At 36.2% G+C, this 23,117-nt stretch overlaps 1 protein-coding gene across 1 annotated transcript in view; it reads right to left on the bottom strand.

Moving 5' to 3' along the window:
* TMTC2 (transmembrane O-mannosyltransferase targeting cadherins 2) overlaps positions 1–23,117 on the bottom strand; it is a gene marked incomplete at both ends in the record, with an annotated part of 256,298 nt that overhangs the window by 18,242 nt on the left and 214,939 nt on the right. Inside the window, 2 exons of the mRNA XM_080638943.1 lie at positions 4,848–4,911; positions 11,965–12,079. Coding sequence (XP_080495069.1) covers positions 4,848–4,911; positions 11,965–12,079 — 179 coding nt within the window. The remainder of the gene's footprint in view (positions 1–4,847; positions 4,912–11,964; positions 12,080–23,117) is intronic.

Here is a 23,117-nt window from a genome sequence, read left to right on the forward strand (position 1 = left end):
TAGAACAAACACATATGTGCTTCTCACTGAGAAAGCTCTAAAATGATTTTGTTTTGATCAAGGTAAAAACACAATGTAGGAATGCATTTTTTTGAAAGTATTAAAAAAGATCCAGGGGCTATGGGAAGCTAATCTCTGTAGGTTACCTATAGAGTTGAAGGAGGAAAAGAGAGTCCTGCAAGAAATGATCCATAGCAAATAAATGTAGATTCCTTCTCCGAACTGATTCCTGGATTCCTCTCTCCCCCTTGACTCTCCAGGGGAATGTCAACTCTTTGAAGCCTATTTGGAAATAAATAGACATAATCTTGAGAATGTTTCCCATCATTCTTGAGAATGATCCCCATCTCTGCAGCAGCACTATATTCTACAGAAAATACTGTTGATTTGAAATTTGACTGGAAATTACTTTCACAGAGGATAGATACACACCTCCTGCAAATAAGGCCAATCATGAACTTTATGAAGAGAACAGCTACGTCTCAATCTGGAATAATAATACTAGTCAGATTTGATCTTTCTTTGCACCCAAGCTGCATTTCAGCTGGTGCTGCAATTGTAACAAAGTGTTTTAATTCTTTTATACTCTGCAGAAGGAAGGCATATCCAAAAGCAAAGATGGTGCTCAAGATGTGGACATAGATTTTAACACACCTGCGCTGTATTCAGTTGTTCTTCTACTGGATATAATTTTTTACTGTTTTTTGCAAATACTTCATTCATTGTAATAAAGCTTTTCACAGAGAAAAGGGTATTTGTATTTTCAGTATCTGTCAGTCCTCTCAGAATTAGTTCATTGAAGAATGAATCACACCCAATACTACAAAAATAAAATCTTTTTATATCTGCTTTCTTAAAAACAATGACTTGTTCATTTCAGAGAGGTTTCTCCTGTAAGGAAATACTATTTTTCTGGGGATGTTTTTAGCCTTCTTAGTCACAACTTTTATAAAAATGGATTAGTCGAATGAGAGTGACTCAGACTTAAAGGCATACTGGTTGCTTACTGTTATGCCCCAATCTTGAGATACTGAAAAGAAGGTTTGCTAAGGAGACAAATGCAAGAGTGAAGACTGCTGTTTGGAACAAAACACTGAAACAGACAACTAAGTAGCTCCGAAAGCCATAACCCAGTTGGCCATTTAAACTGGACTTGGGTGTAGAAAAGCTCAACAGAGCAGCTTCTGGATCTAAAGGGATCTACATCTGGGAGCAGGGGAGGAAGTATTGTGTATGAAGTGTTGCTTCATTCCGAAAACAAAAGGAACAGTTGAGAAACCAAAGAAAGGGATGCAAGAGGAAAACAAAGCAAGGATGCTATGAACAAAATTGTGTCATGAAAGCTCAATGAACACACAAATTCGCTAACAATCAGTAAAGGCCTGAGTATTACTAACATCTCTTATTGCTGCTAAGGATGGATGTGGTTCTAAGAAACCTGATCAGTTGAAGATGTCCCTGCTCATTGCAAAGGGATTGGGTTAGATGACCTTTGAAGGTCCCTTCCAATCCAAACTATTCTATAATTCTATGGTATTTTACAGTAGTGATATTAGAGATATTGCACAAGATGTAATAACTGTAAAGAAAGTAATGCAAGAGAATGGAAATCTGAGTTTCATTTCAGGCTGCACTAGCTGAAAATCTCTCAAGAGCCAGGCACAGGTCTAATTCTTTAGAATAACTGAAAATTAAGTTGTCTTACTACAGTGTATAAGAAAAGAGTGAATAAGAAAAGAGATGGTAACAGAAAAATGGATTTTCAACACGGAATCTGGAAGAGTGACTGGGGAACCACAGGATGAAAAAATATCATGCTGAAAAAAAGCAGAGAGCCAGTTTATTTGGGATCCTGATCAACAATTCCCTATTGCCAAGCACTGGAAGAGGGAAGGTTCTTGTTAAACAGATGCTTTTAGCACTTAATTATTCTAGGAACAAGGATGATCCACTGCACAGAATGAGACTTCAGGGCTGCCACAGTATTCTCACTGAGAGCGAATTTGGGAACACACCTCTTAGCCACTAACAGTAAACAGATGCACACTATGTAGATACGTGTGCATATATGGAACTGTATGCATGCATACATCATTACATTACGTCACATTCATACCACTATTATTTTGAATTATCTCCAAAGAAATGTTTCTAGATCATTAAAAATGGATTAAAAAATATATCATTAAATCCTTCAGCACTATATTTTGATTAAGGATATTTCTCTAGCATCTTGACTCACTTAATTTTGCTGAACCTTCATGTTCATAAAACAGTGAGAGGATACACAGGCTATACCCAAAATAAAAAATTTAACTGTGGACATTTTCAAGGTGTGACGATGGCTTCTACACAGCTCTGGACTGTGCCACTTGCAGTCTCTCAGACAGTACCTGAGAACGCTCCAAGAAGCCAGTTGGATCAACACTAGAGAATAGTCCTGTGCACATTTAATTTACCAGTGCAGATGTAGCAATGAAGCACACAGGATTTGACTAATTTGCATTCTACACTCCTTTGGAAAGGTCGGGAGATTCTGTCTTAACCATGCCTGCATCATAATGCTTACTACCTAGAAAACTTCCATGAGTGGCTTCTTTTCCTCCCAATTTGAAACTATTACGGTAAATTTGAGAGCTAATAATAAGAGAAAAGATATGCATGACTACTTTTGGCTTTATTTTCATTCTTGAGATATTGCTCTTGTACTGTCATCAGATGGTTGATGCTGGCACTGAAAACTAATACCTTTCCCACTCTGCATCATTAAAGTATTTTTAAATAGTCATGAACCATATGCATGCTATGCTTAGCTAGAAACATTATCATCCTGAACATAAAAGTGAAATTATCTCTCATAAGGCCCCACTTGGAGTCCTGTGTGTAGTTCTGGTGTCCTCAACATAAAAAGGACATGAAACTGTTGGAACAAGTCCAGAGGAGGGCCACGAGGATGATCAGGGGCCTGGAGCACCTCCCGTATGGAGACAGGCTGAGAAAGCTGGGGCTGTTCAGCCTGGAGAAGAGAAGGCTGCGTGGAGACCTCAGAGCAGCTTTCCAGTATCTGAAGGGGGGCTATAAGGATGCTGGGGAGGGACTCTTCATTAAGGACTGTAGTGACAGGACAAGGGGTACTGGGTTCAAACTTACACAGGAAGTTCAGGTTAGATATAAGGAAGAAGTTCTTTACTGTGCGGGTGGTGAGGCACTGGAACAAGTGGTAAACGCTTCATCCCTTGCAGTGTTCAAGGCCAGGTAGGACAGAGCCTTGGGCAACATAGTCTATGGTGAGGTGTCCCTGCTCATGGCAGGGGGGTTGGAAATAGATGATCTTAAGGTCCTTTCCAACCCTAACTATTCTATGATTCTGTGATTTGTAAAGAAAGCTGAAACAGAACTTACTTATTAGATTTTTACCTAAACTAATCAAAATTAAATGCAAGTTGCTCTAATAAACTGTTCTGATCATCCCATCCAGCAAAAAGGATACTTTAGTCTTAACATGTAAAACTTGGCAGCAACACCTAGAAATACCTAACTTTAATTGTACCACTGCCATCAGCTAGAAACCATCAGTTATTTCCAAAACTCTCTGAGAAACCTCACACTTATAATCATATACGGCTTTATACAAACATCAGAAATTCAGAAATACAGTCAAAGATTTTGAGAGTACAATGAACGATAAAAAAGAGAAGAGGAACTGTACCAACTTTCAGGCAACTGAGGGAATTCTTTCAACATTAGGGCATCCATGCAGAAAAAAACCCAAAATTCTTGCATCTGAAAGCATACGGAGTCACAAAGTCCAAATTGTTATCTCACAAAGTATGAACTAAAGAAATACCCAGATTTTCTGAGTTTTGGTTTTGGTTAGTTGGTTTTGGTTTTGGTTTTTTTTAAGAGGTGGTGTAAAACTGTGTAATTTCATACAAACAAGTTATTTTTATTTTGGGTTATGGGGATTATATTTTTTTAACTTGTTTTGCGTCTTGGCTGGTATTGCTTTTAATTCTTAGCTCTGAAAACTCTTTCATTTTAAGCCTGTTATTTTTTAACTTTTTTTCTTTTTGACTTGACTAAAATCGTTAATTTGTATCCTCAAATTTGGCACTATAGATTTCTGAGACAGAAATGTGTTCTACATTTGATTTATTGCATAGACAAAGTATTAGGTATTTGAAATAAATTCTGCCCCATTTATATTCATGAATGTTTTTTCTCAAAATGGAAGGTAATTGAAAAGAAATATAACATTGAGTAAAAAATTGTAAAAAGAAAATATTTTGTTTCTTTCGTTCCTGATGCAATAAAATTGCAAATAAGCTTTTCTTTTTAAAAAGGGTCTGTCACATATTTCTGCTTCAAGCAATAAGCTTTTCTTTGCCAATATACAACAATCTCAGAGGTAAATAGCTCTGAAGTAAAATCATCTTTAACTCTGTTGAATAACAATGTTTGCCAGAAGTTCACAACAGAGGAAAAGGCATAAATGCATTGTTGAAAATACCATAAACAGTGGACCACAGAATTGCCCTTCATTCTCTTTTACTAGCGAAAATAGATGGAATTAGGAGAGCTTTCCAAACTTAATACACTTAAAGGTACATAAATAAATCTTTTCCAACTGTTAGCACAGTAATACTTGTTGCTAGAACAGTTCACTGAGGTAACTTAAAAGTATAGGGATTGGTTTGACAAATGAACAGCTTTATCTGACTATCTAATAATTAACCATTAAAAGATCAAAAATAATATAGGCCGAAGTTTCTCCTCAATCACAAAGGGTTCAGCATTGCGGCATGTTCATCGATTTACGCAATGGATATCATTAAGAAGGTACTTACATTAGGTCTTAATCCTGCTGCCATTTCATAATACTTCTCAGCTTCTTCATTGAGACTGGCTTGTCTATCAGGACAGAAAAAGCCAATACAGTTACACCTCATTTTCCTTGGGTTAAAAAAGAAAACATACCTAATAAAGCATAGCTAAAACCAAAATACTGCAACTACTCCCCATTGTTTAAGGATATTACCATAACAAATTCAAAAAGTATGTCAATCTGAAAGATATTTTTTATAGCTCAGAATGTCCAAAGATTTCTCTTTGCCTACCTTATTTCCTTTTCAGTTCTAAAATTATGTAAGTACATATAGGAGAGAAATGAAGAAGGCAAAAAAACCTCAGATGAGACAAAACCAGAGACATATCAGTTCCCACCACAGGAAAATCTGGCTTGTTTTTTATAATTAGCTATACTTTCACAGTAAATTATGAAGCTGTAGATTATACAATAATGCAGTCCCTTTCACTGTGCCTCCCCTATTATTCCAGAAAGGGGAAAAAAGAAAAAAAAAAAAAAAAGAAAATCAGAGAATACAATGATTTTTCAAAAATGGGCTTTCAGGATGCAGGGAATTCATTCAGAAGATAGAGTTTTGATTTCAACATTTGCGCACATCAGTCTGAGAGGGGATTTAAGCTTAGATCTCATATTTCAGGGGAATAAAATGAGTTTCTGGGTATGGGAAGCACTATCAGTATAGCTGGCATCTATATTCTCATAGTAGTTTAAGTTTTATTTATTCCCCTGAGTTTTCAGTTTAATGCCTTCAAATGAAAATGAAATATATTGCCACAGAGATTCAAACGCATTTTTGTCTCAACAGGCCCCTTTCTTCTCTCAAATTCCTTTCTTCTTCTTTTGTCTTGTTCTTAATTTCCCTCCAACTATTCATTTTGGCTACGGTCCAATGAATATCAGTCAAACACATACACATCATGAGAAAGATGTTAAATATGTAAGAACATTCAAGCAGAACTGTCAGGCAGGTTATCTATCTTCTGCTAAAGTTATTTGCTTTTTATTTGCTCTTTTTTTTATTTTTTTATATGAATAGTTATTTCCCTTCATAGGGGAGTTAGGACAGGAGATCTTCAACCTATTTGTGTTTATTATGCAACTACAGATGTATTTCTGTGATACATAATGGAAAAAATGGAAAACAAAGATAACACTAAGCACTGAGTAGGGTTGGTTGTTTTTTCATTTTTTTCTTTTTCTTCTGCTTCCAGGAACAGTTCCTACTTCACAGTGTATTAATCAATCAACTGAGCACTTGTATCTGGAGATTTTACCTTGCTCATTACAGGAGATTTTACATGCTTTGTTATTCAGTGATCAAATTGTATTCCAATTTTATATTCCCATCCATCCAAATTTTAAACATTAGCCACATATTACATGATAGGTAATTAATCCCAATCAACACATTTTGACAGTTATTGGTCTTGGGAGGAGAAAGGGAAGAAGGATAATCGCTTTGAAGTTCCCCACATAATTCACGTGCAAGCTGAAACCACTTCTTGACTAAAAATTTGCTAAGTAGAACCTGGTTTATACCTGTTAACTGTTTTAAATTACTTTGCACGTGTATCATTGACTCAGTGGTTGCAGTGGTTAGGAATGTCTAATGACTGAATGTCTAAAAATTTAACCTGTCATTTAACCTGCTTCTGAATCACTCCTGCTGAGCATTAGTAGTACTTGAAATGACTTGGGGGGGGCAGGGGGAAATCTCATACTTCCAAATTTCAGGATTTACTACACGGCACATAAAATGAAAAAATGAAAGATGTCACAGAGCTTTTTTTTTTTTTTCTCCCTTCTTTTTCCTGTTTTCACAAAGCTGTCAGGAAACAAAACATTTCTGAACGTGGTTAAATTCTGAAAAAATAAGGTGCCTTACCCAGGAGGCAGATACAGATGGTACACTTCACCTCCAAAAAGTGGTGTTGGCATGTGAACATGGAACAAATTAAAATCCTGTCTCCTTTTAGCCCAGTGGAAATACATGGATTGCTTTCCCCCCACATGTACATCTTGAAACATGGATCATTAATTCCTAAGTTGAAATCAGTTTGAACTTACAGCTCTCCATTAAAAATGGTTTATAGAAATGAATGCACACCACAGTAAACCAGTGAGGAAAATGCCAGTTCCATTTCTAGGGCATTCAGCAACAGCTCCGTTAGTTAAGATACAGCAGAATTCTGGTTCCCATTTTCACTGGAAATCTAAACTAGAAATTCATTATGTTAAGCCTTGGAATGGCTTTCCCTTGAGAAAAATTAAAGGCACAGAGGCAGAAAATTGCAGTAACCCTACGCCACTGAGCAGTAAAGGGTCCTGGATCAATGTCAAACAATGGAAGGACACTACTAAAGGAATCATAATTCATATTAGAGTAAAACATTAGATAAAATGTTGATAATTACACAGAATGGAAGAAAGGAAGCAAAGGCAAGCCTGGAAGACAGTCCTTTTCATAGTTGCAAGTTATATTTTGACCTGTATCCTAAATCTCTTCATGAGGACTGACCTTGAAAATACATCTGATTTTATCCATTAACACCTAGCATTCACTCTTACTGTAAGGGACAAAAATGTCTCTTCTTTTTATTCTCTCATATCTCTTAACCTGAGCCTTCAAGACCTAACAGTTCCCCAGTTTTTGTTCCAGCTGACTGCCAGTGACACCTCATAAACATGCTTGACAACACATCGCTCTTCGGGCCTCCTGATACCCAGTTACATTCAGCTTGCATTTATTTTGAATCTTTATGTTGATCACTGGAAAACATATTGCTTTAAGAGAAAAATACCACCAATGCTGACTGGTTTAGATGCATAAACAAGTGAATTTTAACCTGCCTATTGCTTTGTATAAGGCCTAAGTCTGTTTTGTTTTTTTTTTTTTATGTGAAATCATGGATGTCAGTCCAGCAATAACAATCAATCTTCAAAGAGATTACTATTTTAAAATATGAATGTCGATACTTAGCATTCTTAATGGACCTTTTTGTGTCACAATAAAATCATAATCATATTCTATACATGTAGACCTTCATGCAAATTCTTTGTTTACAAAATTTACATAGACCTATAGTTACAAAATTTATATAGACTATAAACTTAGCCATGCATAGGTGCATATATGTATTTAAGCACATGGGCAGTAATTAAAGAATGAATAAATTCTGTTTAGACAATGACACTGAAAACCAAAGACAATGTCATGTAGTATTGCTCTAATTTAGACTTCTGTTTTCAAAGAGCCAATAAGTATGCTGTAATTTCATGTAATGTAAGTGTTTCCCAGAACAACCCACTTAAAGAAGCATCAAAAGAACCAATTGTTCCTACAAAATATGTTTGTAAGCAAAGCTCTTTTTCCTATGCTTGTTTGCATTTGGAGACAATGTGAAGCTCTTTTCCTGTTTCTAATTAGTACAGTGGTATCATCACACTGCCATTCCTCATTCTAAAAGTAATCATTCCCTAGATCACAGGAAACCTATCTCATGGCAGCTCACCTCAGTATACAAATACAAACTGAAACTTTACTTAGCACTGTTAATACATAACTTAGTCACTCAAACTATGGCCACCAAATGGCATTACAAATATATACTTCCCTACATTCCTATAAAACGTATCTTTGCCAAAAAGGCGTCAAACTGCTATAAGCAAAAGAGCATAGCAAACACTACAAAAGTAAAACACGTGACCAGTTACTGTTTTAAGAAGAACCACCCAAACATGACCCTTGAATGAAGCTGTGTAGAAAACAAATTTGTTGAGAAAACAAATTTTACAGGCAAGTATTAGGCAAGTTATAAGTTACCAGACTGTTGCAAAGATATTAATTACATTCATTCCATATCTCACTCCTATTACAGATGACTTGATTCATCTGGCACTGCATTATCACGATCCAACAGAAGTCATCTTGGCAAAAAATTAATAACTATGCTTGTGTAATTAGGAACAGGGAGTTCTTAATAATGCATACAGATCTAACATGGTTTTTTCTTGACTTCGGTTTCAGATTTAGTCACAAAGACAGGCAGTAAACAGTGTTAGAATACCTGACAGAAGGAACAGAAGTCTTTCCTGTGACTGCTAAACTGAGAACAGACTATCTATAAATACACTTACTGCATCTGGACACAGCTAACAATTCTGTTACAAATTAAAAAAAAAAAAACAAAAAAAAACCCACCTTCAACAAACCAAATAAAACTAACCTGCATCATGCCAGTTAAAAATTTACAAAAACTGGTATTTCTTTATTCAGGTTGCATTTTAATTTAAACATTTTTCTCAATGAAAGGAAAAGAAAAACATTTTAGTAGAAGAATAATTGACTTGGAAGGCATGTTGTGATTGTTTTTATTCAAAGCAGCTGTAACCCAAATTTGAAAGAATTTGCCTGCAATTCTGAAGAAATGTCTACATGTTTCTGAATCCTGAGACACTCCTTGGGCTAATGGTGGAAACAGGAGTACGACAGGGAGGAAAGATGGTTCCTTTCTATTACAGCAGAACATCACTGCATAGAGTACTTGGTCTGAAAAAAAAATTAATTAGAATTTACACACAAATCTAAATTGCTATTACAACTAGTTATTACTTCCCAGTCGTTTTGGAAACCCTGCACCATCCACATTAAAATAATTTTCTACCTCTTATTCTACAACACATTTTAAAATTTATCCCTCTCATAACAGTGAGTTCACTTCCATGCCCTGTAAACTTCTGTAATGTATTTGCTACCTCACAGCTTTGCAGTCCATTCAAAATTCTTACTCACTTACTGGTCAGTTTTTATAGCTTTCTAAGGTACCTAAAGAGCAGTTGGTCACCTACATGAAACTATTATACTTAATAATTTTATCTTTTCATTTATGACTGTTAGCACCCACAGTTTCGAGTTGTGTCACTCTATGCCAGCCTGAGTACTCCCTTCTTTCCTCCCTGTGTTGTGTCCTCATATCTGCTTTCCTCTTGGAATCACCTCAGCTCTCCATCATTCTGAATACTTTGAAAATCAGCTTCTGAAGTCCCACAGACTCATGATGGATTTGTAGCTGCTTTGTCCTAATGTATAAATATACATTCCTCTTGTCCAGCAGGTATTATGTAAGCAATACATTGAATAAATTGCTAAGCAGTGAACAAAGGCAGACAACAGAATCATGTTTTAGCTAAAATCAGATAGATCATAACACATGGGGTTTTAAGCAAATACTTGGCAGCACTGGATTTCACTTTGCCACCCTAATTCTTGCTAAATCCTCCAGACCACTTTAGACTCCCAAAGCGCATTAGGAAGGCATTATCATCTTTCATAAAGAAAGATGAGCATTTAAGTGAAAAATTAGACCAACTGGATATCCTGAAAGACCACAGTTGGTTTCTAGCTAAACAAAACCACTGGGCATTTTTTTTTTTAATTTATTTTGCTTTGTTTTTAAGTGGTTTGGTTTGATGGGTTTTCTTTTTTTTAGAAGGTTCTTTTTTGTTTTTTTGCTTACAGTTTAGAGTCACTGAGCTCAATGCTGGTCAAAGCCTCTCAAAAAGTGTCCACTCCCAATCAGACCAAGAAGGGTAACCACACCTGATGTATACAGTACAGCCATATAGCTCTTACTCTGAGAGTCAAAAAAAAACTCATATCCCAATGTAAAGACATACCTTCAAAACCTGGGATGCCTCACTCAGTGCTCACAGAGGAAGTAAAACACTTATTACACTTATCCCCAAAACAATATTGATCTATGCCACCACATTTTAAGATACCCACAATCATACCATGAAACCACCTTCCACAACATTCTCACTGAAATCAGGAGACTGGCAGACTTTATACTGTTTTGGATTCAGTTTTCACGCCTAACTTGCTAAGCTTCTGTCAGTGAATTTGTTTCATTAATCTAAATGTTTCAAACTACTGAATTCTATCTTGAGAGATATAATTCAGAGAATAATCAGGGGGAAGGGAAGGATCTTTAAAATAGCTCATATACCTGAGGGAGGTCAAACTGTTGTTTGCCAGTTAACCATCTGTCTTGGTTTTCTTTCTAATCTACAAGCAGTGAGAATTATTTCTCAAAGGGTATTTTGGGTCTTATTTCAAAATTCTGGTATAGAAACCTTCATTCTGAAACACAGGCCACTTGGCTGAAGCCAATTCTACCTGCTCTTTAATACCATTTTCTTTTCATTTCATATCCTAAGTATTAAAAGTATAAACAGCCAGGCGAGATACCTTCATCAGACAAATTATCTCAATAACTGGCTTGTGTTAATGATGAATTGTTTTCTTTGTTTCCCTTTTTATGCATTTTCTAAGCATAGATATGATCTAAATGAAACCAAGTATCCTCATAGCTGTTTAGCGGACAATAGACAATAATTAAATAGTTATCCTAGAAATAAGCATGGAGGATACCTATTATTGTAATGTGAGTTTAATGATAATGTTCAGGTAGAAGCTTAATGTTACTACATATCTGGGTCTGACAGCTTTAAAAGGAAAAAAAGTAGTCTAAATTTTTATTCTACTTGAATAGGACAACAGGATTAAATGTAACACTAAATATTAAATCACAGATTCTGATAACATCACTAAGTGCTCCTGTGAGTCTCAAAGTCATAATTAGCCTGGCAATATTTAGATTTCTAATTATTGTACTGTTCCCTATTGTTATTAATATAAAATCTTGTGTTTTCAATATTCCCTAGTTACACCCAGACCACTCTATTATTTTCAATTGCTATGCGATCTAAATTTTTAAAATCAGGTGAAAGAAAATTCTGCAGATGGTTCTTCACAAAAAACTCACTTTTTCTTGTGTGCAAGCAAAAAGGATTAATTGCTTGTGAACAGAAATTTTAAAAGTAAGAAATTACAAGAGAAGGCACAGAAAATCAGAAAGTGCTAAATCCTGCAACAGTTTCAGTCCAACTCTTTTTATTTTAATCGCAATACTGAATTATTCAAGAGTTGCTGAGCTTTAAAAAGGACCCTGTGTAAGCGAAAGCTGTAAAGACTTTTTTTTTTTCCTCTAAAAGTGGGGAGGAAAATCAAGTAAGGTGGATGCAAAAGCACTAACCTGAGCATATGAGCTGCATTGAAAACAACATCAAATTCTGTATTATCCAGTTCAGCTGCTTTTTTTGCCATCTCAGCTGCTTCTATCAGGCGGGATTCTTCTAGGAGGAACTGACCTGCAATGTAGTGCATGAATGTGAGCCCACAAAAATAACTGATGGACAATACGGTTAGGAAAAGGAATTTAAAAAACAAAACAAACAAAGAAAAAAATCTCAGATGTCTAAGATTCAATGTTTAGTCATTGGTTGATCTACTCTGTATTTCACTATCTTTAAAAATGTAATAAATATAGGAAAAAAAGTAATAAATATGAAAAGTAGTAACTAACTGCAATATTTGCAGAACATATTTATGAAGCATAAGGACAACACAGCACAACTCAGCTATCAAGAAACAATACTCCCATCCCTGAAAAGCCTGCCATTTAAGAATTTGCCCTTCTACCTATACACTGATATTCACTTCCTCAAAACAAAATGAAATAAAATCAAGTATCATCTACAGTGAAATATATTCCAATTTAAAAGTATATCTCAGAATCATATGAAAATATTTTTCACATAAATACATGCAAACATATTTCTTCAGCTTTAGAATCATAAATGATACTTTGCTCTAAAATTATTAAATATATAAATCATAGAATCATAGAATAGTTAGGGTTGGAAAGGACCTTAAGATCATCTAGTTCCAACCCCCCTGCCATGGGAAGGGACACTTCACACTAAACCATGCCACCCAAGGCCTCATCCAACCTGGCCTTGAACCACCGCCAGGGATGGAGCACTCACCTCCCTGGGCAACCCATTCCAGTGCCTCACCACCCTAACAGTAAAGAATTTCTTCCTTAGATCCAATCTAAAATTCCCCTGATTAAGTTTGAACCCATTACCCCTTGTCCTGTCACTACAGTTCCTGATGAAGAGTTCATCCCCAGCATTCTTGTAGGCCCCCTTCAGATACTGGAAAGCTGCTATGAGGTCTCCACGCAGCCTTCTCTTCTCCAGGATGAACAGCACCAACTTTCTCAGCCTATCTTCATACAGGAGGTGCTCCAGTCCCCTGATCATCCTCGTGGCCCTCCTCTGGACTTTTTCCAACAGTTCCATGTCCTTTGTATGTTGAGGACACCAGAACTGCACACAATACTCCAAGTGAGGTCTCACGAGAGCAGAGTAGAGGGGCAGGATCACCTCCTTTGACCTGCTGGCCACGCTCCTCTTGATGCAGCCCAGGATACAGTTGGCTTTCTGGGCTGCAAGCGCACACTGCCGGCTCATGTTCATTTTCTCATCGACTGGTATTTTATCATGTATTTTAGTAACACTAAGAAAATCACAACAGATAGGTTTATACAAGTTCCCTACATGATGCTTACTTTTCACATGAAAATACAGATGGCTTAAATTAAGGGACTGAATTTTTTACAAATGACGTTATCATAATCATTAAACCAAGTTAATACCAGAAAGAATGAATAAGTTAGGATTAACAAAACTTTAATGAAAGTACAGTAGTCTCAAAACAAAACATAACAACTAGTAGAACTCAATAAGAATGTGTTTTCCTTTGAAGAAGAGGGGAAAAAACATTTTGGAAGGTACTCAAACCATCTTATTTCTTCTTCTTTTAATGATTTTTTCACACCTAATTTATAAAATGTGTTCTTTATGGATCAAGGACTTTTCAAAGGGTTTCAGCCATCCAGACTCTGTGTCTACATAACTTTATATTTGGAAAAACTATCTTAAAGTATGTGATTATACACTCCAGTATCCCATCCTTCCTTTTTTATCTTTCTAAAGGTCACTCAACCAAAAGTCCACCAGATAATCACTGGCCACAAGCCTCTTCAGGAACACTTTGCCATGAGCAAATTACTTCCTCTCTTGGTGAGGGATTTTCTTTTTTTAACTTGCCTCCCTTCCTCATACATTCCCTGTTACTTTCATGCTTACGCAGATTAACTTAACCAGAGCTAGCAAGGTGTGTAGGGGCACAGTGAATTCAGTGATGCTTTGATATCATGAACCTGTTCACAGAAGGAATTCTCTCAATACAAAAAGTGATGAAGGACAGCTTTCCTAGGTTTTTGTTTTCTCTGTGGATACATTTCAACTTAGCAAGAGACAGAATATTATTCACTCAGATAGTCACCTGTATCTTAGTTATTCAGATCTGCAAGAATCTGTGCCTTTCTGCTAAAACACTGTTCAGCAACAGCCAAAACATGGGCATGTTATCAACTCTGGTTTAGCCACAAATTCAAAACACAGCATCATGCAGTCAGCTATGAAGAAAGTGAGCTATCATTAGTATGCTATCTATCTATTGCAGTCAGAGCCAGTACAAGATGGAAACTTTCTGTTGAGAATTGATTTGCCAAGTTCTCCTGAAAGGCAGACTAATTTTATTGACGCATCTAAATTTAATTTAAAGCATCTAAGAAGAGATGTCCCGTTTTGATAACATTATCTGCCATTCATTTTAATATGATATACTGAATTCATATGACAACAAAGTGGATTGGTACTTTACTGCTGCACTTTCTTATTTAGAAATCAGACTTATGAACTTTTCCTGCCCAAGCCATAAAGGTGTGTTTCTCAAGAGAAGAGCACTAGCTGGGAAAAATAATGCCAAGGAGTTGAAGGTGGATTGGAAGGCTTGATCCACAAGCCCCTGGATCCAGCAACCACTTGTGTGAGTCTAAATTTGCATGCAGGATTTTCTCCTCTGACAGGCAGCTGGCAAACTGCATGATTTATGAGAGACTGCCCAGTATCACATCCCAAGCTTTCTTATTGCAGGCGTCATGACTCCAACTCTTGCCAACAACATAAATTATGGTAGCCTGATTGTTTTCTTGAATCAGAACCAGCTTTAGAGAAAACAGCTTTTTAGAAGCTCTGAATCCCTGATTTTCCTTTATCAAGGAAAGAATATTTCTCATTACTATTTTTCTGAAATGGGAGTGGTAAATCCACAGCCCAGGTTCAGGTGTGACCTTCAAAAACACTGTTCTTGGCCTGGAACAATGTTACCTTTTTAATAGAATTTTCCACCTTTGTTGCTACACAGCACAGAGCTGAGGGTAAATGTGTAGTCAAGAGTTTTGAAAGACCTTTGACAGCAAAGAACTGATTCAGTATTTCACTACCCACATAATAATTCTCCCCTAAACTATCTAAGTATCAGAAATAGTATAAAAGCTGACAAATCCTGTCAGCTTTGTTTAAACTTACTTTTTCTTGCAGATTGTCAACAACAGTTTTGAGTCTATATTTGACAAGAAAGAATCGAGGCAATATATGCAAACTACTGAAAAGTAAGATAAAAGTATATATTCAATTTAAACAACAACCAAGAATTTTCAGTTCCTAAGAGTTGAGGAAAAACAACTCATTTTCATCTTATGTCAAAATTTTTAACAAATCTTCATCCACAGAGATGAAAGCATACAGCTCTCTATCTGGTATAACTATCTTTCTAAAATGAGCATGAACATTTGTAAAACATTTTGTTAATACATGCACCAACACCGGTTTAAAAGCCATACATCTGAATTGATAGTTCTGCTTTGTTGTAATATGAAAGGTATTAATTGGTTGGGATATGCCAGTGTGCAACAATCTTTTATGGCCAGAGCACAAAGGTGTTAGTGCCTTCCTCTAGAATGGGTTCAACTATTCCTTACAGGCACTATAAGCCTCTTTTTTTATTAGACAAAAGTGCAAGTTGCACCAATCTTTCTTTAATTGAAATATTCTCTCTTGTGCTCACTGGCAAACATTCAAAGGTACTTTGTACCAGAACAGAGTAGGTTTTTGAAATAGCCCATCCTGCTACTGCTGCTTTTGAAAAGAACCATTTTGAATGGTCTCAGAACACTTTAGGTCTGGACTTTCTGGACTTACTCAAACTTCTATGACTTACACTTTTGTCCTGATATCTTTAGCAATCCAAGCAAAACTGAGTAAACTACCTTGTGAATAAGAAGGAAAAATCCTCTAATCCCACCATAACAGGGAATAATTAACATTTGCTTCTTTTAATATACATTTGTCACCAGGTCTTCTGCACCTTATCTTCTTCAAAAGAGTTTTCTCCTTCCATGGCAGCAACTTAAACAACTATATTAACATGAAAACTGGCTATATCAAGACCATAGATTCAACTGTCAAATCTGTTTATAATAAACTTCACTGAAAGTTCTTTCAGCAGCACATTCAACATTGAGGATTTGAAGGTGTATATTCGTTGTTGCTGTCAAAGCATTTCCAGTTTCAACAGAAACCAGAATACAGACTGGGTTCTTGCTGACCCAAAGCGTCACATCTCGTCTTTGAAGCACGCAGTAAGGCTACAAGATAATGTCTTGAGAACTGAACTACATTCTCACTGGCACCAGTGAGATGATGCCAGTGGCAGCAGAACTGCCACTGAAGTTACCACCAACTTCAACTCCCTTGTGGTAATGCAGGGCAAAAGAGCATATGCAGCCAGAGATTTCTGAATGGAAAATTTCAACAGCATTCTGTGGAAGAAATGAGAGGAGAGACCTTGCCTCTGAGTTGATTTCCAAAGCTTGCCAGGTGATGAATCAATGTTGCAAGATGCCAAGTTGAGAGACATGACCTAATGTAACTGTCTCCTTCAAGAGTTTCAAACCAGATTCATTGCCTGTGAATGAGCAGTTCCCAGAGAAAGGAAATGTTTGCTTAAAGATCCTGTTTTGCAAGCCTGTTTAGATGAAAATTTCTTGCTGAACGTATAATTTTACAGGGGAAGCAAAGAGAACTTTTATCAGGATTACCTAGATGGTAGCAGCATTCTGGTATGTTTCGTTGCTCCTTATAGCCCATTCTATCTTTATCTAAAGCTGCTCTCTGCCTTTCTTGCTGGAAAGGCTTCTGGGGAGTTCGCCCCTCAGTTGGTTCCCATGGAGATCATTTAATGCAAATAACATATAAAGAAAGACTACACAAGCCCGTGGGTGCTGCAACTTCAATATACACACTGGCTTGGAAAGGTCTTTTAACTAGCCTTTTACTTTGTCTGAAAAACTTATATTACACTTCTGCTAAATATACCATTGGATGACATCCAGAGCATAACCAGAGATAAGAGAGAAAAAAATTAAATTGCAAGCCTTTGGGACTCGATGACTGAAATTGTGACCACATCTGGATTACTGGAAGCTCTCACTAAAATGAAAGATTAATGATGAAAACATATAATTCAGAGGACCTCATCTTTTACAAATACTAAGGAAGATTTTGGACCCTAGGTCATTCCCCAGGTACCTGATGATGTATAAGGTTTGGAAAAGTGAAATTTAGATGGGAAAGTCTTATCCATTTGCACTTTTATAGTGGCTCCATGCCATTTCTTCAAAAATCCTCATAATGAGGGGGCACTCATAGGTCAAAATGCACAATCATTAACAAAGAAGTCTCCATGGTTGTTCATGGCACAGGCTTTTTTGATTCCTGCAGAAACCCCATATTTTTGCAAAATGAAATAAGTATAAAGCCACATTTCTAGTCTACAGTCTCTGATCTGTAATTTCTATACCACATCTCTCTAGCAGTCTAGTATAATGTGCTGAGGAAGCAGAGTCAACCATGTATTTGGGATGTCGGAATGATGAGATTTAAAGATAAACTTAAGGGAAGAACCAGAAACATGGAAATTCCACAGTGTTTAGGGTCAGTAACCTGGCTTGTTTGGAAATACTCCACTGCATTCCACTTACGTGATTGTTTCTAAAAGAAGGTTGGAATAAATAGTTATTAGAGTGGTTTATAATAATCTGCTTTCAATGTTGTGTGATAGCAACAGCCTAGAGAACAACAAAAAGGACTTGACAATTTACAAGTAAATTGCCTTCGTACACTCATCATTTACAGCTGCCAAGAAAACTGCAAACAAGACTTCAAGTTAGTATATTCTTTTGAATAGCTCAGTTGCTTGTTCAGTTTCAGTCTGGAGATAAGAAATACTGTCTGTGTTAACAGAGGCTGAAGATTTTCTTAAATCAAAGTTATTAGAGAGCGTTCTGGGAGCAGAAAGGTTGTAAGCTTAATGAAGTCTTTTTGCAAGTGAGTTACGTCTATCTTCCCATTTTCGGTCTAGGAATCCTGTTTTCCTGGAATTACATTCATTCATTCATTCATACCGTAGGAGGAGGTACAAGTCATAGTCCACTGCATGTCCAAGACAGGGAAACCCTTCTTCTAAAGAGTGCCTATGTTCTATGAACATGTGTTGAGTATCATAAACTTGTTTTACAGTTTCCCCACAAAACCACTATATGTTTAGTGTTAGGATTTACAAAAGATTTTAAATGGCAAAAAGCCTTTCATTTACTGAGATGTTCTTGAGTGCACACTGGAAGGCTGGCTAAGTCACTCTGTGATGGACATACTACATCTGGTTGGCTGTGAACCATCTCATCAAGTAATTTAATTTCTCAATATATAATCACAATGTAGCATCTGGTGTTTCCCGTGGAGCAGATCCATGTACTTTGTTTTATTTATCATTTGGCATATACCACATTTATCTAACCTGCCAGTCAGAAATGGACAATTCATTCACTAGAATTATGCATTGTGAAGTAAATTTTATTTGTTTCATTGACAAAGATAAATATTGACCTTCCCATGGACTAGAGTGACATTTCTTCCATTGGCATAAAAGTCTCTTGAAGAAATGAGTAAGACTTTGTTACTAGGCCACGGTTGGTATTTGTCTTTCTTATCAATACCCTGTTGACATTTTATTTTTCATTATTACACTGTTTTCTTCATAAAATCTTTTCCTTAAATATATGGCAGGAAGATAAAGCTTTCCAGGGCTGCTCTTCAGGCAATGAAGAACAAAGACACAAAGCTCCAGCAATATGACTGCATGGAAATATTATAAATACAACACATCTAAGAAGAAAACTGAATCCACATCTGTAAACATATGTTAATCCTCACACTTACTAGTACACGCAAGTGTATGACTTAAAGACTGAAAAAAATGGTGCTCGAAAATCCACTGCTATTATATTTCAAATAAATTTATTTTGAAGCTTAATATACAGCAGTTCCAATCAATTTTCAGTCTGGGACTTATGAGTGATAAAGCAGTCATCTTTGGATGCAAGTCACATACAAAGTACTCACAGGATCAGGTGAAAATTTAGGCATCAGAAAGGGCTAAAAACCCTGTGCTGAAACAATCATTAGAAAGACTTAGGATGAAAGTGGAAAAAAAAAAAAAAAAAAAAAAAGAGCAGCTAAGAAGTTAAACTTGTGTTAAAAAATAATAATAATAAAAAACCCAACCAAAACCCAAACCAGATAATATGAAAAAATCTATAAAAACAACTCCTAAATTATCACAAATTCAGAAGTGAAAGATAATGCAAAAAAAACCCCATGTTAGAATGTTTGGGAACATGTTAACATGTTCCTCCTTCAATGAGCGTATAGCTAATATGCTTCAGTTTTATTTTATCTGACACTGTATTTTTCATTTTGTTTTATATCTGTAACTGAGAATGCACTGTAAAAGGCAGATGAACAATGTGAATTGCCTAATTAAGTGAATGCATACTTAATCTAATGAGAATAATCCATTTTTATAATGAAAAAGGAATCATTAAACAATTTAGAGTTATTAGAAACAATGTATTATTCAAAGGAAGCTATTTTTAAAAGGGGTCTCAATGGTGATTAATAAAACAGACTTAATATGAACATCCTGTTGGGTTCTAGACTTTCCCATTCCAATTAAGCCATTACAAATGTAAGGGAGAAGGGACTTCTGTACACACATTTATCTTGAAACCTACTTTCTCTTTTTGTTGCCACTCCATTTTCATTATGTTGAAGAGAGGCCACTATATGCACTTTAAGAGTATGGTAGCAAACCCTGGTTTTAGCAAACAAGCTAGCAGCTTGTTGGCTAAACAAAAGTGGCAGGTTTAGCAAAACTTGCTTTAGTGTGGTTTTCATTATTATTATTTTTCTTTTAAACAGCAAATTATAAAGGAAATAAGTTTGGGAGGCAAAATGTTCGGATGACTTAAATTTCACTGTAGATTTAAGGGGTTATTTTTTTTTGTTTGTTTGCTTGTTTAAGTGAAACCTAGTAAACAAAGCTTTCAACAACTTCAAACTCCTAAATTACACTATATCCTAGTAGCCATCTCAATGAAAAGATACTGAAGAATTTAGTTTTTTTTTATTTTCAAACAGATGAGCACTTAAGTGTTTCACTGTTTAAAATTCATCTCATCTCTGTGCATTAACAAATTTTATATAGAATCTTTCTCCAACTTCTGAGATAGGCTCAGTGGAGACAGAAATAGGAGATCTTTACTTCCTTTGTGAGTGGTCAAATAACCCCTGGGCCATAATGGCACTGGTCTGACCTGGCTGAATATTCCTGTTTGGCACATTTGTTAACAAACTGAACTTACTGACTCTTTAGATCCCAACATGTTCTTCAAATATATATTCAAAAATTCCTTTGGATTTGATTAATTCATAGGTGTCTCTGGTTCCTCAGCTTCACACCTGGATTCATCCCTCCTAACCACAGGTATTTAATCAAGGCAACTGGGTTAGAAAGAGTCCTCTTAATGGTCAATGGAGACCATTTCAATTATGTCATTATTTTGTTGATGACAGAAGCAACCGAGGTCTTGCAGGATCAAAAATGGCATATTTGAGTTAAATGTTCAAAGTAACATGGGATGCATAAGAGCCAATACCATGAGCAGATGTGGGTAAGACCTTTTGAAGAAAACTTTAAAGGTGGGGGGAGGGGGAGAGAAAGGAAATGCAAAAATAAATAAGCATTTATTAATGTTTAGCCCAAACTACTCATTTTAAGTCTTCTTAAAAAAATGTATTAAATATATCTAACTAAAAGCCCCAGACTTTAAAGGAGCAGTCAAATATAGCATCTGAAATAATTTCTGACAGTGTTTTAATTTTAAAACTTGTAGGTTGTGCCAAATATAGCATTTTCATTGACAGAGAATTAAAAAAATAAAAAAAAATCAAAACCTGGTGCTTCTGCAGTCTTTCAACTGCCACTTTTTTTTCTTCTTCCTGATTGGTATGCAGCTTCTCTAATCGGTTAGGTGTTTCTGGTAGCATACCATGTACATGAGTAGCTTGTATCAGATCAACCATCAACACTCACATATTCATAAGACAACTGTTTTACACAAATTCTAGATGTTCAAATAACTGGCATATGAGAAAGAAAAAGGAGAAAAGGGGAAGAGAAGGGGAGAATTAGTGGAGAACTAGATAAGAATTAGGAAAAAAGAAAGAGAGGTGAGCAGCTGCCTGCATTTCAGCTTATGAGGGGATTGCCACTCTCATCACTAGAGTAAAAGCTCCTCCCTCTTATGTCCAATGAAGCGGCATCGTGTCAGGAGTGTGCAGGGATTTCTATCTGTTCAGCTTTTCCACTAGTTCTCCTTTCAGACATCTCCAAGCACAATGAGTTTGAGAAACACTGCTTTAAACCTAAGTCCACTGAAATACAAAACCAGCAAATTACCTAACTAATTCTAACACTACCTCAAGCAGAGAAGTGTGCTGTGGTGGTATTATCCAAGGAGCAACCATGAATCTGTTCACATCTTCAAATTTTCATGTGATCAAATAAGTTGACTCCTGCACCAAATCATGCCTAAGAAAGCCTTTGGATTAAGTCTTGAATGGAAGCACAATGTAACACACATGTAAGCCTCTTGAAAGATACAGTATATTGACAATTTTTCCTGACAGCTCCAAAAAAAAATCCAGAAGGTTAGAAGTCAAAAAGACCATCTGCACATCCTGGGAGCACAGATTATAAGTGTGTGCATCCATGTGCACTTGGAAGAAAATCGTCAATCCATTTATTTCTGCTAGTCCATCAACACACTTTTTTTGTCCCAGCTGACCATTCTTTTCATTTGGCTGTTCCATGAGGTATGTGGTTTCTTTAGGGCTGATGCCAACTAATTTATTCTCTGCTCCAACATCTTCATGCTGAGAAAAAAAGTAATCTCTAAGATTTACATGGAAAATACAAATGTATTTCCCCATAGTTTAACACTTGGAGTGTAAGACATAGACTGTACCTGTGACAAGGTGCTAAAATAAGCTAATGAACTGATAGAGATACAGCTTAAAACATTCACTATGGATTCCTGTGTAGTATCTGGAATGTCCCTGGTAACATACACTAAAGAATCCTTATCAATACAAGAAATAGGTGGAAGTGAAATTGAAAGAAAGTGAAAAAGGAAAGAAAGGGGAAAGAGGGAGAGAAAGAGGGAAGGAGGGAAGAAGACAGGCAGGAAGGAAGGAATCACTTATTTCAAATTTTACAGTCCTGTGCCCGAAGTGACAAGGTTTTGAGATCAACTGTACTACATAGACATGTAAGACAAGCAGAAGTAAACCACATCTCTCTCATAGCTACTTTGATATAAACATGGAGTAACATCACTGAATTTTATGAGGTGATCTGAAATTATGCCATTAAAAGAAAAGATTTCACTGGCATACAGTAGAGTTCTCTGTGTATAATACTCCACAACAAAGACCTAGTGACTGGTATAGAGAACCTTCCTGTGTCCACAGCCTTTCTGCATCACGTTTTACTATGCTTGTATTCCAGTGACTAAATTTTGCCTTTCACTCCTAATCTGCAGAATGTCATTTATGTTGCAATATCCTCTGCACAAGGACACAGAAACCACATTTTGAACCTGTGACACAATAAAAGAAAAATCTGCTAAAGTGTTTAGGCAATAATCTTCATTAGGAAACAACACACCATTTTAACACTAGTCCAGTAAAGAAGAAGTCAATACTCCTGAGATGAATGATGATTTGAATAACCTTGCTTTCAGATTATAGGGGACTTGAAAATGACACAAAGGGAATATTGCAGGAAAAGAGGCTAGTTGATGAAATAGTGAGAGAGAAAAAAGAAGAAAAAGTCTAGACCTGTAATAAAATGCACACAATCAACTTCAATTGCTGGGACAGATAATCAAGACCTTTCATACTAAGTAAGGATAGATTTCTTAATAACACAGGCTAGAAGGGGCTTGAGTAGGATTTCAAGATACAATCTGCT

Source organism: Psittacula echo (assembly GCF_963264785.1).
Source record: "Psittacula echo genome assembly, chromosome: 1".
Classification (NCBI taxonomy): Eukaryota; Metazoa; Chordata; class Aves; order Psittaciformes; family Psittacidae; genus Psittacula; species Psittacula echo.